We start from the raw sequence: 16150 nt of genomic DNA, 5'->3' as shown, positions 1-16150 counted from the left end.
CGTGTACGTATCGTAACGAGAGTCGCGCTTATAACGAGCGTCTCGATGAAGCGGTTTGGTCTACCTTGGGATAAATTTATTTTCGCCGACAGAAGATGGTTCCGAGATGGTTCCGATCATCCCGCATTTTTCCCGAGGGCTAAACGCTGTTCGTGCTGTTCGTTACCGCTGTACGCACGACGTCGCGAGGCTGAACCGTGATTCGCGGCGGCAACGGGGCTCTTGCTCGCCCCGGTGGGCCGGCAACAAAAATGCGAATCAGGTTTCTCGCTGTCCTATTAATCTCGCAGATTCTCGGTCGTCGTTCTACTCGTCGATGAACTCGAGCGGCCGCGTTATAGGCGAGCGAGCGAGGCCCGAGGCAATTTCTACGCGAGATGCACTCGCATCGATTCCCTCGAGTTGCTCGATATCGCGAGTTATTTGAATATTCATTTAAATGTTTACGCTTCCGTTGGCTTAGCGTTTTATTATTGATTTTTATCCTTCCGATTCTTTCGTGCTTCTATTTTAATCCAGTTCCTCATTCCTCGAGATACGAATCATTCCTCACGATTCGAATTATCTACATAGACTGGATCCGAATCAATGACGTACATATGTTAATAATATTATTGATATTATATTGACGCGAGCCGAACACAATTTGGCAATGACGTATGTATTTTGGCTAAGGCTAATGTGAAATATCGATTACAAACCGCATCGTTATTACGACGAGCCGTTACGTACACGCGCACCGCAACCGGAATCATTGAAACTCATGTGCGTGCGATCGGAAACGTGCGCGATACACGTGCTCGATTATCCCGGGCAAGCCCAGGAAATATAAAATACGCGACGTTGCTCATCGACTGTTATAAATTCGTCTCGCTATATTAGGTGCCAGGATACGATACGGGGAGAGAGAGAAACGTTCGCCCCGGTCTGGCGGCGGGGTGGTGGGACGGAGGAAAAAGAATCGGCAGGATCAAGAGGGAGGAGAGAGAAAGAAAGTGATAACTTTTAGCGCGGAAGGGAGCGCGAAGGCTACACGGAGACGCGATTATTAATCGGCGTGATCAATTAAATCTCAATGGGATACGAGCGATTGCGTGCGCAGGATCAATAATATCGCGAACGGGCGTACAAGGCGCAAGAGGATCCCTTTAATGCGAGGATAGGTGTATCGATTATTGCGATCTCGTTTATCCGGCTGTTCCCTTTTTTTTTCTATCGGGTCCAGCCGTTCGAGTAACAGCCCCGACGATATCGCGCGTATTCCGGATGAGAATTGTAGCGCGCCGTTGCGCTATCAAGTTTCATTTCATCGTGGCGTATACTTGCAATCGAGCATTATCGGCATTACTCTCGCGATGGCAAATTTTGCGAAAAATACGTTAGCCAGTCACGCTCGAAGATCGTTAGATTGGCTATTCGAAGTTTGCGACTTGTAAAAATACTCCGGATCCGGAGTAGTAGCGTTGTATTTTCCGCGGAACTTGCGAGTCGATCTTTCCACTCGATCGACAAGGGAGACGGGAGACGAAGAAGCGCGGAGATCGAGGAACGCAGAAAAGAACGTGGGTTAGCCACCGCGGTGGTGTCGTCGGACCGATCCGCAGATCGTACTCTATTGAGACGGGCCACGCGAGAGAAACGACGACGTCGGATTCGAAGGCGAGAAGGGGTTCTAACCAGACAGGAGACTATAGAAGGCACATGGCGAGAGCGAACAGCTATCTTAATCGACGACCTTTCTCTTAACCCATTGAAGAAAGAGAGAGACGGGGGGGGGGGAGGGGGACTGCCGGTGGCGTTGCAGCGCGTTTTCACTCTGAGAGCCGGGCTTCTTCCGCGAGAGGAAGAGAGAAAGAGAGAATTCGTTGTTCGCGGAGGAGACCCGCTCGCGGAAGACGAAGAGATAGGGGCCTCAAACGCGACCGGATGGAGCCTCCACGGGGAGGTGCGGGAGAGACTTCTTGCGGAACGCGGAATCCAACGCTGTTGGCGCGTTGGAACAGGGGGCAGCCAGTTGGGACACGAGGAGATCGATCTGCGCGTGGGCGGTTGCCGAATAATAATAAACTGGCCCCTCTCTCGAGAGCCGAGGACCCGGGGCTATCCGTCTCTATCTCTTCCTGTTCGCCCTCTTACGCCGCGCCCTCGATGGAGTGCTCTTCGCATTCTCTGCATTTCGCTTTAATAAGACGGACTCCATTGTCGCGACGTTTAACAGATATAATTTCATATTAGCAATCTATATATGATCGATTAAAATTAATTATTGTTAATAATTCGATTTTTCTATTTATTAATTCTATATTATTAAACGTGGGATAAGATGGGATTTGCCAACGTCTCAGTTTTCCCGCTTTTGAGAGAGACAAGACGTATCCGTCTAAGGTCTTGGTGCGTGTGCGGCCACGCTGGTATCTGAATTTCTGCGAGCCGCCATGACCGGTGACAACGAGACAAACGGACGCCATTAACCAAATGCCGAATTCGCGAAAAATAAACCTCGCGTTCCTTTCCCGTCGTCTTTCTCGTGACGTTTCTTCCTCCACGCGAACACGGAGGCTGGAACGAAGGGCGATAACGAATGGCGGGACGTACGTCGCGGCGATAGCTTGACAAATATATATTAAACTATTTTAATGAGAAGTGGCCGCCATATTTCATCGCAATTACCGGGCAGCGACCTGCCGGGGGCCCCGCTCGCCTCACAGCTTGCTGGTCCACAGCGAAAACATGCACCGAGAGAGCAAAGGTTAAGAGGAGGTCCATACTGGTTCCTCCAGAAACGGGCGGCGGTTGTGGCGTATCGATTTCAGATACTTGGAAGGAAAAATGGATATCATTTTTAATGTCTTATTTCGAAATTTTATTAATAATTTTTTTATGAATTGTTATTGACTGTTAAAATCATCAGTTTTCTTATTTCTTTTCTCTCTTTAAATTTGTGTCTGATTAGACTGTTTAAAATTCCTTTTTTACTTTCATCGCTTTTTATTTCTACCGTTATCGAATATCATATTTGATTGGAGCGATGATAAATTCGAGACGAAAGATTCCGTTTTCCTTGGCAGGATCAAATAGTCATCTACAAGGTTCTCGTGTTCACGCGATTATCATCCGATGGAGAACTGGTCGTTTCACACGCGTGCGCGTGCGTCTATCGGTCGAACGTATGTCTGTCGACAAGTCTGTCGGGGTCTCGATATTCGCCGCTAGTCGTATAGAAAATCAACATCGACGTGGCCGTCGCACCTCGTCGTGCGGCGAACACGAGAAAAAATGGCAAGGGGACCGAGATAGACGGCAGGACGCGGCGAAGGAGCGAGAAAAGTGGCAAGAGATGAACCGAGGAGGAGGAGGAGGAGGAGGAGGAGGAAGAGGAAGAGGAGGAGGAGGAGGAGGAAAAAGAAGAAGAAGAAGAAGGAGAAGAAGAGAGACACGTTGCCTCTCACTGCCGACTCTTCAGGCAACAGTGAGTGACGGTTCTATAGAGTTCGTCGGGTTGGTAGCTTTGTGCGAGCTTTCCCCCTACGACTCTCTCCCCCTTTCACGGTTACTTTTACCGCGCCACTCTTGCGAGCTCATATGTAAAGCGTCGTGGTCGCGGCTCTGGTACGACGTTTAGTACCGTACGTCGTGTACGTCGGCTGTAACCTCACTGTGAAACGGGCCCCGGTATTCACGATACTCTCGAGCATGATCATCTTCTCGTGGTGTGGCCTCGTTTTCTGTCTCCCGGAAAGTGGGTACGCGGGAATTAGAAATACGCAAAGATTTTCGATTAACTGGCGCTTGAATATTCATCCTAAGCTATCAGTGCAAACGTACATGCTTATCTACTATAATATGATATTATAATTAATTTAAAATTATAATATTTAAGAATTATTCTGACGATATGAACGAATTCTAAAAAAATTTACTTTAAGATTTCTTTACTTCACTTTTTAATTTTACTTTAATCAAACGTTGACTTTTAATTATTTAATTAGCTATTATTGATCTTTTAAATTTTTATTAAATATTTAGTAAATGTATGTTTTAGCGTTGAATAAAAATAGAATGTATAATGCAAAGAGAATTCGGCAACAAGAGAATTCTGAAAACATTTTATTCCCAATTGCAATATACTTTATTGCAATAACGGAAGGTTTTCCTCTTTATTTTTGCAATTTTCTGTTTTCCTCTCAGGTTTTCTCATTCCCGCTATTGCAGGCACTTTGCTAATTTTTCACCGTCCATCTACATTCCACATGCTCAAATGTGCACAAACTATATATATATATACTTGCGTTTATGCGAAAAGGATGAGAAAAAGAGCGTCGACGCGTGCGAGGGCGAGGCGGCAAACACACGTATATTTATTTATGCAAACGGAATACGGAGTCGACTAATTGTGCGGCCGTACACTCGCATAGTGACTCATGTGACGGCTACCCGGACGTCGTCCCCGCGTGTCAATCGCGTGACAAAGGTACTCGTGACGGTACTCCGGTCCCGTATCCACCCACGAAACTTCCGGCTCGGCGCGCACCTCCGGCACCGCCGGGCTCTTGGAGCGCAGATAACACAGGCGTGCATCGCGTGCATCGCTCGCGTCGCTCGCGCAATTAGGGCCCCTTATGTGCAAATGGCGAGAATTTTAAGCACGCGCTCGCATACGTGCGTCGCGTCGCGTAGCGACGAATGGCGCCGCTTTCCGGAGAGAATTGCGACGACGTATCTCCAACATGGAGTAACACATCTCGGCGAGATAGCGTTTAGGCTGGTCGGAAAAGATCCGCGGCAATGCGATTTTATGTAAGCGCGATAGGGTAGATCTTTCTTGTTCGATGGTTAAACAACGCATGTGATAACATCGGGAACATAGGAAATGAAAGAGAGATGGGAATTCCGATGGCAGGAAGGAAGAGTAGAGGATTCTCGCGGCAATGCCGGACGACGGCTGTCAGTCCGTCAGCGTGACGGCGAGCCGCGAATACCGAGGATGGCTTCCCGGCTTACTCGACGAACAGCTCTATCTGTCGAGTTCGCGTGTACAAAAAGTGGAGAGGCCGCACTGTCGCACGTACGACGAACTGAAGCATGAGCGACGACGGGAGGCTGGAAGCTGACGTCGAGAGAAAAACTTTCGGATATATATCGCTCGACGGTACGAAGAGGTGCCGCGAAGGTTTTTTCGAAAATCAAGAAAGATCTATCGCGACGATAAAAATAGCCGACGATGACCTTGGCAAGATTTCGTGAACGTATGGCCAAGGCTTGGTTCGTTACGAGAAGTAATTGCAGGAGCGAAACGAATCTAAGTAAGGCTGACGTATGTAAGTAGACCGGTGTGTCGCACGTGAGATTAATTTACTGGATGATCTTGAGATGTGTGCTCGATGATTTTCTAATTCTCCACGGTGGGAGTCGAGCGTGAAGGCCGACCATGAAGGTCGACGGCATGAGCGGCGGGCGCGTGAAGGAAAGTTACACGATAATTTCTTCGTCGGCGACCGGACGTTTCGACTTCGGGACACGCACGTTCGAGGAAAATCGCTCTAGTTTGTCGCGACTTTTGCGGATCACCGTGAGCGATTATTACGACCGTGGCACGACGAGGAAGATACCACGGCCGTCCCGTCGGGAATGATTTAGTGACCCAACGATGTGAAGGATAATCGTATGAAATATCGCCGCGTCGTAAGACGCAGGGCCCCGCGCGATCGCGGCACAGTAAAGATACACTCGGGGTGGTAAATGCCGCGAACGGACGGGCGCGGGGCATCGTTGACCCTGGGGAATGCGAGGGTCCCTCGGTAAGCTTAATGTACGGGAATTTCATACAATATTAAGGAGTATTTTTTTCCTACGGAAGGAAATACAGAGGGGGAGAGAGAGAGAGAGAGAGAGAGAGAGAGAGAGAGAGAGAGAGAGAGAGAGAGAGAGAGAGAGAGAGAGAGAGGAGGGGGGAGATAGAGTACGATGCCATTAGCTCCGTGAATCGCTTGCATTAATCAAACCGCCGTAGCCGCGCGGCCGATCGCGCAGAACATAGAGTCTTCCTGCCAAGCGCGGCGCCGGAAAATACTGACGCGCGCAGAATGCCGAAAGATCGTCTGACTAATGTTACGCCGGAGGTCCATTACGGTCCAACAAGCTCGCTTCTATCGCGTTCGGTAACGACCGTGGCGGCCTGTGGATCGTTTCGAAACGATTAAGCGCAATCTTACTCCTTCTTGAGATCGCGTTTGACGGACGCGATTTTGGATTCCCCGTGGACTGATCGATACAACATATTCGCGAACGTGATATATCGATTGAAAATGCATTTAAACCCCGGCGTAACCTTTGACTAGGAAAAAGCGCGTTTGTGAACTTGAACCGCAGTTCTCACAATTCCGCGCGCCGGATAATTTATCGTGCTCCGTTAATGAATCGTTCTGCGGGTCCGCAAAGTTACGTTGCGGACGAGCGAACGGGAACGATTAGATATCGAGCGCGGTTGGTGAGAGAGAAGACCGAAACGAATCGCGCTTAGGCACACAATACGATCGCGAACGTCGGCGAACCGGTTCGGCAATTACTTGGAAGATCGATTATCGTCCGTTAATAGACTCTTCGTGGGCATCGCGCGATGCTTTGCGACGGGAACTTCATAACTTCCTGTAATAATCGCCACGCGCACGCGAAACACTCACGGCGCCTGTGCACTCAGAGAATTACATCTACATACATATTCCAGAACCGAGAACGGAAGATTTACACGAATTCTAGATTCTAGCGATAAGAAATTTAAGTCAAAAGCTCTTGCTATCTTATATTTTATTTTTATATCAATTTAATGTATAACGTGTTGGTACACAATTATATTCATAAATGGTGTCTTTTTAAGAGTCGAGTGAAAATAATTATTTTGTAGGAATTCTGGGAGATTCGATCTTGATTGATATACTAGATCTCTTTCATTAATGAAAAATCATATTACTCGCATGTCTCATTTGAATATCCTGATGACTTGCGATGAAAAATTTTATCGTTTACATATTTTTTCGGACATTGCGAAAAAAGAAATTGGAATCGGGGACACAGAGACTAGTCTATCACACTTCGCTTGTAGCATCGTAAATTTAATTTTTGAAATTGTTTTGCGAAACATATAACATTGATATTCGTGAAATATTCTATACTGTAGACATTCGATAAACATCAATACTTCAGGCGATTCTTTCTCCGGCGGTCGTTGCTCGAGAAACTTACAAATCGTCCTTCGTGAAATCAAGCCTGGTTTTCGCAGGAGCGTTGCGTCATCGTTGCGCTGCTCGAAAGCCCGCATACCAGATGTGTCGCGCCGAGTCATCTGCGATTTACAGAGATAACTTTTGCAGCCGGACAATTTGTACTTGTTGCGCCACGGTGGCGGCGGCGACGTCGGCGACCGCTTCAGACAACGGTGACTGTAGGCGACTGGTATCGCGACGCTGATGCGTCTGGCATCGGCTCCGACGACCGGACAGGATACTTGGAAGCGACGACGACGCGAGTAACGGCGCCATGTCAGAGACGATGACGATGAAATCAAGCGGAAGATGCATTCAGACTCGCGGTGTGCGAGTCTGAATCGAAAGTCCGAACGAAATAAAAGCATCGCGAAGGAATATGATTTCTAACGCGTTCTAAGACGAGTATTATCTTCTGAAGGCGAGATTTATCTTCCGAATCCCTTATAGCGTAATGTATCCTTCGACGGATAAAAATTGAGACGAAGTACCGGCTTGATTACGATCATCGGTATGCTCCTGAGAGCCAATGCCGACACCTGCTACTACCGCGGCTGTAACAATTAAGTAAATAAATTCGCTACTTTGATCTGAACGCGGCTTAAGAGGCCGATGGGCGGAGGGAGAGAGGAAAAAGCGAAGAGTCGAGTGGTGGGATATCACGGGGGGAAGGTTCACGCGCCATCCTTAAAGGTAGAGACGCGAGCATGCTGAGAGCCTTCCGAGGCACCGTATTTTATAACCGGTGTAGACAGCCACCGCTCGTATATGCAGGCGATTCTCTCCGTCTCTTTCTCTCTCTCTCTCTCTCTCTCTCTCTCTCTCCCTATGGTAGTGCGTACCACGTAGCGAGAATGAGACCCATCGTCTGTTTCTTCTCGCGAACTCCTCTGGCGAACGTACGCGAGACCCCACTGGCAACGAGCACGATACCTCCGACCACCACGGCGACGGGGATGATTTCCGATCGTCTTTCACCTCCTTCCTCTCTCTCTCTCTCTCTCTCTCTCTCTCTCTCTCTCTCTCTCTCTCCCTCTCCCTCTGCTTTCTCTGTTCCTTCGGGGACGGGATGGGTGGCAGGAGGAAGGGAAACGCGGAGAGGGTTTTGATGAGTAGGATACGCGGGGTGGAGGACAAGGGGAGCCTATCACTGTGTTGCGTTGTGTCCGCACTTTAATACGATTATCTGATCGCGGACGGACATTCAGATTATTTATATTACACGCTTGTACTTGCGGCCGCCGGAAGATTTAAAGCCACTTTAAGCGATTGTAAAATGCGTTACATACGCCGTGCGGAAGGGAGCGATTCTCCTTAGCTTTGTTGAATATTGGAAGCGATGTTGCGTATTGTAAGTGATACGATACGTAGTGAGTTAAATCTTGATTTACGACTACTTTCGCCAGCGCTGACTATCATTTAACCACCGCATTAATTTTGTTTGATCCTCTATCTTATTAGATCTTACAAAATCAGATAGGGTCGAATCAAATAAATTTTTGGACGGGAGAGAATTGTTACACGATGTAACGTCTGTTGTGCAACGCATCTGAGCGTGACGCGCGAAAGCATTATTGCGATCACCTGCTTGGGAACCTGCTTGCGAGGAAGGTTTCCTCTCGAAGCGGACAAAGCGTTTACGATCTCGTGGCTTCGGTGCCGGGGTCTGTCTTACCGAGGGGAATTCGCATCGGATTGTATTCCGCATACACGCCGATTGAAATCGATATTCCTCGCAAGGTCGGGCCGCAACAAAACGAGCGGAACAATGCATCACGCGGCGTATTCTCACCGGGCATCGGACTAACATGTAAAGCTCTACTCGCGATTTAATACACTCCGTGATCCTGCGAACCGCGGTACGTGTATACTGTTGCTCTTCGCTAAATCTTTTTTCCGAATAAAAAAAAACATCGAAATTCTTTTTAACGTATATATTCAAAAAATTTGAGAAAAATATGAAAAATCTAATATTGATATTCGCAACAGGTTGTTCGATGAACTACAAATAGTATATGATTGAGTGAAACAAAAAGAGAGATCTTTGGTTGTTCCCTTGTTCTTCCCTCACCGATTTTTACCCTTTTTCTTTTTCTTCCCAAGAGAGGTGAGTAGCAGATGTGTCAAGAGGACTACCTACAGTTCTGCTGGCACCATGGTCCAACAAATTTCCTCCCTTCCGAGTATCAATTCGATTCTTTTGTCTTCGCGTTTGTATCTCCCGAGAAACGGCGACGTGCTCAGCACGCTGCTGCACGAGCCACGAAGAGCTCATCGCCTCTTCGAGGTGGCAACAGTGTTGGCGGGAAAGTTATTCGACCGCTTGTCACTAAATCATTCCCCATGGACTCCTGCTTTATTATCGTCTGTCCTGCCTCCGCTTGTGTCGAACCCCGTAGCGTTCTGGCTCTTTGTCTCTCTCTCTTTCTCTCTCCTCCCCTCTCGTTTTCCGCACCTCCCCTGGCTTCTTCCTTTCATGGTCCTTAGAATGTCAGATAGATGCGTTAGTCGTCCTGGAAAAATCGCGATGGATGCGCGCGCGCATTCGCGCCGGGCACACAGGGGATGTTGTTGCAAATTAGAGTTCTATTATGGTAATTCTCACACGCATTCTCGGGACAGCGAGTTTAAATCGACTGCGAGGCGCTTTGAGGATATTAATAACGCCAGTTTATTAACGCACGGCGCGTATTATGGGACGAGTCGTAATATTTTATAGTACTCGCATGTTCGCCTATCGCCACACTTCCCCCATCGCTATCGACTATAAATACCGATAAAATACACGTGTTATACACCGACTAATATAACACGCGACTTGTATACTTTAATATAACATAATGCGTTCGCGCTATAATTTCGTTGCGACTCATTATAGCCCGTTCGTTTATGGCGCTTATCAGATCGGACGAGGTAATGACAAATGCCGACGAATATGCGTGCCGATTTATCGGCTTTCAGAAGCCTTATTCTAGTCCGCCTATGCGATCCGTTGGCGATCCGCCTACGAGGAAAGGAATATTTTCTCCGCGTGAGCCGTCCCGACCTCCTTAATTGTAGCTCAAGATTGCAATCTTGTTCTTTCGACGCGCCCTCCCTACGATTCTCACGATTCTCGTACATTGTTTCCGAGAGCGGAATATTATTGCTTGGCAGATAGCAAATTTAATTTCTTTCCCCTGCGTTCCTCTTGCCTCATTCACCGAACCGTCATCAGGCTTGCAATTAATCGTAAAAAAAAAATCCCTCGTGGGGAGAAAAACGTTGCAACTTTGTAAGAAACGTGTTCAGCGACGTGGCTCTGACCATATTATTAATGGCATACGATTAGAAAGATTTCACCCGTGCGGTTTGTTTTACTTTCAACGCTATGCCAACGCGGAATAATCGCTTAATTTGTTACGGAACGTTTCTTTACGTGATTGTGAGATAAGCACGAACAACGAACGATTCGCGTTAATCATCGTCCTCGTTACGGTTTCGCGGGGTGATCCGGCGAAGGGTGTCTTATCGCGACAAGCCGACCGGACGTCGTCGTAACGAAGTGATCGATCATCGGCACACAATTGCGATCCCGCGATTTCCACATTCCGTTCAATATGGGCGGATCAGTTCCCTTCCAGGTATTCGGAATCACGGTTAGATGGCCGGCGCGATACCTCGAACGCTAGAAGAAACTTTAAACTGTCATTAAGGCAACTTTGCCTGGGTTAAGGGGTTCATTACCGATCGGGACTCGCGTCTCAGTTTCTTCTGCGTCTCAGTTTCTTCGAGTTTCCGATGATTGGCACACGAGACGACTACCACTATGCCCCGGCAAATTACGTCTCGTGTCGGTATAAATTTACGAGTTAGTTCCTTTTCTCTTTCTCTTCCCTCCGACTCGTTTTCCTCCCCGTCGCCTTAATTCACCGATTGCACCGGTGGTGGCAATTACCCGGCCGGCCCGATCGATCGTAATCTGTCGATCAGACGGCATTATCGATCGCCGCGCAAGTAAAAATTGGAAATCGCTCGCCTTGTGTCTCGGACGACTTACAGTTATGTTACGCGCCGTAGACGCATGATAAATCATCGAGCAAAATATCGCGTCGCCGGAAGGAAAGCGCCATTTAAATCGCAATCCAAGTGAGAAGTTTTATTGTTCCAGCATCCGCGCTGAGACAAGAACCTATTCATCAATGTGAACGTATCTATCATACACAGGAAACGCAGTGCCCGACATAAAATTTAAATACTTTGCATAAACGGACAGAGAAAATCGTACAGAAATAAACGAACATGTTTGAGTACATAATTTATGCTTGATCGGCTTCTCTCCGACATGGTAACCACAAAAAAGGATAAATATTTTTGCAATAAAAGACACCGCGACTGAGATCGAGCGTCAAGCGTATTCTCTCCGAGAGAACAATCTGCCAACGATGCGTTCACGAGGTGGGGAAAAAATGGGGAGGCATTTTCGTTAACGACCGTACGGGAATCTCGTAACTTGTATTACATCTCGTGGGGTGGGGTAGGTGGCGATGAATCGTCGCATAAATCACACGCACTGGAAGCACTGGAGGCGTCCATCACCGCCCCCACGTCCATCCGCTCGCCCGTCCGTCGCGGTAACGTCTTCGGGTCTTCCTCTGGGAGGGCAGGGAAGGGAAGGCTCGCTCGCAAATTAGTCACTGGGGCCCAGATTACGAATGGACCACCTCCCCGGCGATTCGCGAGTATCCCGTTTCAGGAACGACGGGCGAAATTAAACAAAGTGCTTCGCCCGGGTAGATTCCGCCTTCGGGGAGGCGCGACGACGTCGCGCACCCTTCGTCATCCACATGTCGTTGTGTTGTGGCGACAAAAAAAGATTCGCGAAACGAACAAATGGGATCGATAAATTTCAACAGAAAGTTATTCGTCGTAGAAACGAGCTTCGGGAAAGACTAACACTCTTGACGCTTTCTCACCATTTGGTTTCAAATTTTTCCTTATTAGATGGTTATTTGACATTAGGTTGTTTGTTTTCTAAGAATTCTGAATAATATTTTTGCGATATTTCTTTTTCTTTCCCGATTTCAAGAAGCGCTTGGATTATTATTATCGTAATTATAAAATATATCTGCATTTTCGCTATATTTTTGGAACGAAGGACGTAGAATCTCGGTTTCCATCGCCTTTCGAACTATATAATGAATTGCAAATATACGATATGCTAAATTGTAAAGATTTGCGCGAAAACGTACACACATATCGATTCGCCATACTTCGGAATCTCTGTTTTAACCGCGGTGTTAACCTTGATTTATCTTTGTTACAGGTGCAAGCCACCGATCCCGATTGCGGCGTAAACGCAATGGTCAATTATACCCTGGCCGGCGGTCGATTAGAGAATGAACAGCTTCTGGTGCGCAGTGATACAGGAGATATTTGCATCCGGTCCTCGTTGGATAGAGAAACGGCGCCTTATCTGGAACTGCCTGTCATTGCCACCGATAGAGGTTTGTGTCATTTTTCTTTTTGTCGTCCGATTGTTAAATCGTGCAATTTTAACAAAATAACATTTCATAATATGTATATCTAGCTACGACTTAATTATTTATTCTTAATCGATATTTTTTTTCTTTATTATTGCTTTTTAATTTAGAATCGATTAACGACAACATCTTACCAATCACCGAGTCAAAATTTTCTCGATATTTTTCCAAGGAAGGAAATATCCGTGAGATAGCGATCTCTTCGTTTCTTGTTTGACATCGAGTATCGCAGCCGTGAATTCCTCCGTTTTCAGAACTTGTATCTAAACGCTTAACAACCTCGGCCATTGTAATCCGAGACGTTTGCAACCGTTGCGATGATTCAGTTTGATCGCGAGATTTCTCACGCTATCGCGATCTTTCGTTCCGACGTAGGAACAATGCCCGGCTTCGCTATTCGCGTGCGAGCCTCACGTACACGCACGGGCGTCGATAAGGGGTAGCGAGACAAGCAGAAACAAGTGGAAGCGGCGAACGCGCGGCGACACGCGCGCAGAAACCCGCGGCTCGGAAAACGGGAAGAGAAACGAGATACAAAGCGACGCGGAGGGGGAAGAGACGCTTCAGCTATCGGCCCGCCGAGATCTAGTAGCTCTGTAATAGGGTATATGATTTATGTCGACGGCAGACTCCACGCGGTCATTTTCAACGCTGCCGCTCGCAGTCGCCTTATGGAAAAAGACTGAAGGTCCATTGATCCATCCCGGGTCTACCGTGCGACCATCGACCATTGCCATTTATCCAATCTTTCGCGATGCTTTCGAAAACGCGGCGACACTAGCGGGAGAGATGAAGGCGGCGAGAAGAAAAATCTGCCGGTGGCGTCGAGGAGGAGGCAAAAAGGAGAAAAGTTGAAAGGGATGGAGATAAGAGAAAAGGAGGATTATTGTTATTGTCGACGTTATGCCGTTTTGCAAACAGGCGCGGACGCGGCCGCGTAATTGTCGCTCGTTATCTACTACGACTGTACGTTGTGCAACGGCAGCGTCGGCGACACTACCCGACAGACAATAGAATCGGCCGGATATGACAGGCACCGGCGTACGCGGGAGCGGCTGCCGAGTGCTGTCGTAGTACATCGCAATACCAATGACTACCGGCGCGACGTGATTTATATCATTTGCTGACGCGCAACGTGAGCGCAACGCGCGACGATCGTCCCGGTAAGAAATCGATAAGCGGAAGGAAAGGACGAGGGGGGGGGGAGGAAACGCGGACCTCTATTCCGCCGCGGAACAAAAAAGTGACAATTTGAGATAATAGATAACTCTCTCTTCTCTTTTTCTCAATGAGGTGTGTACAATCGTGCGCAATCGGGCACGCCGCATCTTAGCCAATGAGTCCGGCACGCAGAAATATGATTGCAAATACCTTCCGGCGATTCGCACGTCCTCGCCCGTCTAGCGCTTCCTCGTGACGCCGCGCGGAGCGGCCCGAGACTCATTAATCCTGCTTCTCGTCTCTTATTTTTACAATGGCGACTAACTCTTTTTATTGCCCGCCTGTAATTCGCACGGAGAAAATAATTTTGGCGCGACAGCAGTAAAGCGAATCGCGAGAGCCACCAAGCGAACCACGCGGGCCAGGTGCGTGTGATTTATACCCGCTGACGATCGCCTCGCGGACGACGACGGCGACGACGACGAAGATGACGACGATGAAGGAGGAGTTGTCTGCCCCATCTCCCTCGTGCTGCGGCAGCAGCACACCTCGCCGCTGCCAGAAGGTGCAAAGAGGTGCCGTATATCGTCGTCGATCGTTTATCGGCGGGAAACGCGGACGATAACCAAACTCCACGGCGAGGTTTTATCGCGCTAATAGCAGTGGATAACGCCGTGCGCGCGTTCGCGGCGATAATTATTACCTGCGCGCTCGGGGATCGAGGCGGAGATCTGCGAAAGGCATCTGCTTTATATACGAACGGATTTTCTCGAGCGAGTTATTCTGCCCGGCTGTGAATGCAAGCGGATGCGGAATCGACACTAGACGCCGGCCGCTCAAGGGGTTGCCGGCTTAATCACTTGGATCACTCGATGGATAATAAATTTAGACCGGTATTCAGTTAATTGTTGTTGGCAATTAGATTAAAAAATTAATGGATGAAAATTTTCTTATCTCTCGATACGCGGATCTGTGGGCGAGTATCTGCTATTTTGTTCGACTTAATCTTGTTGCCGTAAATTACAGATAACATTGTAGAATCGCGATATGTAATCAAGTCCTATGAAAAGCGTTTCTCTCAACGCATTTGCGATGCGATGCGATTACCGATATCATTCGGCATATACGTCCAAACTGGATCCTCCTCTTCTAGCGAGCGGTCTTCAAAGCGGAATCTCCAGTCGGCGATCGATTATGTGCGAGCGCGATATCTCAATGTAATTTTCACGTTAATCTTCCGGCGGAATTTTCCGCGTAGTTTTTGTCATGTCGAGATATTCCGAGATTGGATTTTATCGCTGCTTTGTTGATGAAAAATCGACAGATCGAAGGAAAAATATTTTTTTCCATTTTTGAAATATCTTGATATCGCGCGTATTCGTCTCGCAGTTCTATCGTAGGTAGGTACAGAAACGCGTAAAGAAAGGAACGTTCGGATGGATGCACCGACTTCGCGATGCACAGTCCGAAGCCACGCTGGAAGGTGATTTTATTGGCACCGACGTCATAAATCTCCGGAGGGAGGGGGACTTAAACTCCCACCGACTGTCATTGTCCGCGCCGTTTTCGCGCTTATTTATTTCACCCTTTCGACTCCCGCCGCGTTACCGCGCATAATCCCGGATATGTCACCGTGCGAGCTTTCAGTTCGCACTTTGTAGCATATCGCAGAATCAGCGTGCGCGCATTCGCGCATGGCATATTAATGGAACGCCTGGTTTCGCCCAGGTAAGAGAAAAAGAAACGTATTACAGGCTTATGTGAAAGCAAGTGTCTGCCATGCTCAACCCGTTGCGTGCGATTTAAGGAAAAGTTACTTCTCGACTTTGGATCGGTGGGTATGGAAAAAAAGAAGTTGGAGATATTAAAAAATGATCCTAATTAAGCCCATGGGATGCCAATACTTACGAGCGTGTTTCCGCAACGCACGTCTTGGAGAGCCCATTTCCCCGCGCGGCGCGTTAATTTCTCTATATGAGGTTGAGCACCGCCGCACCTACCGGCCGCATAAATCTCTCGGAGCTCCTCCGGAGTATCCCCCGCCGCACGAATCCCGAAAAGAACTCATCCCGGCGATCGACCGCGTGAAATTAAAAGGGCCGGACTGCAGCGGGCACGAAAATATCAGGCAACATACATTAAAATGCCGTTGAACTATCCCCAGGAAGTCGGCATCCGTTCGTACTTGGAGCGCTGCGCGCTCTCCGT

The 16150-nt window shown here is 48.1% G+C and overlaps 1 protein-coding gene across 13 annotated transcripts in view; it reads left to right on the top strand.

The window, feature by feature from the left end:
* ds (dachsous cadherin-related 1) overlaps positions 1-16150 on the top strand; it is a 305901-nt gene that overhangs the window by 235321 nt on the left and 54430 nt on the right. For 12 of the 13 annotated variants that reach the window (XM_089081625.1, XM_089081628.1, XM_089081632.1 and 9 more), the window contains one exon: positions 12565-12745. In XM_089081625.1, coding sequence (XP_088937751.1) covers positions 12565-12745 — 181 coding nt within the window. Of the gene's footprint in view, positions 1-3154; positions 3470-12564; positions 12746-16150 lie in introns of those variants that run through there. The other variant, XM_089081626.1, reaches the window with a different exon arrangement.

This window comes from Pogonomyrmex barbatus, unplaced genomic scaffold (genome assembly GCF_055798465.1).
Source record: "Pogonomyrmex barbatus isolate J1 unplaced genomic scaffold, ASM5579846v1 scaffold5, whole genome shotgun sequence".
NCBI classification, from domain to species: domain Eukaryota; kingdom Metazoa; phylum Arthropoda; class Insecta; order Hymenoptera; family Formicidae; genus Pogonomyrmex; species Pogonomyrmex barbatus.
The sequence above is the reverse complement of the archived record's forward strand: the minus strand, read 5'-3'. Positions and strand labels throughout refer to the sequence as shown.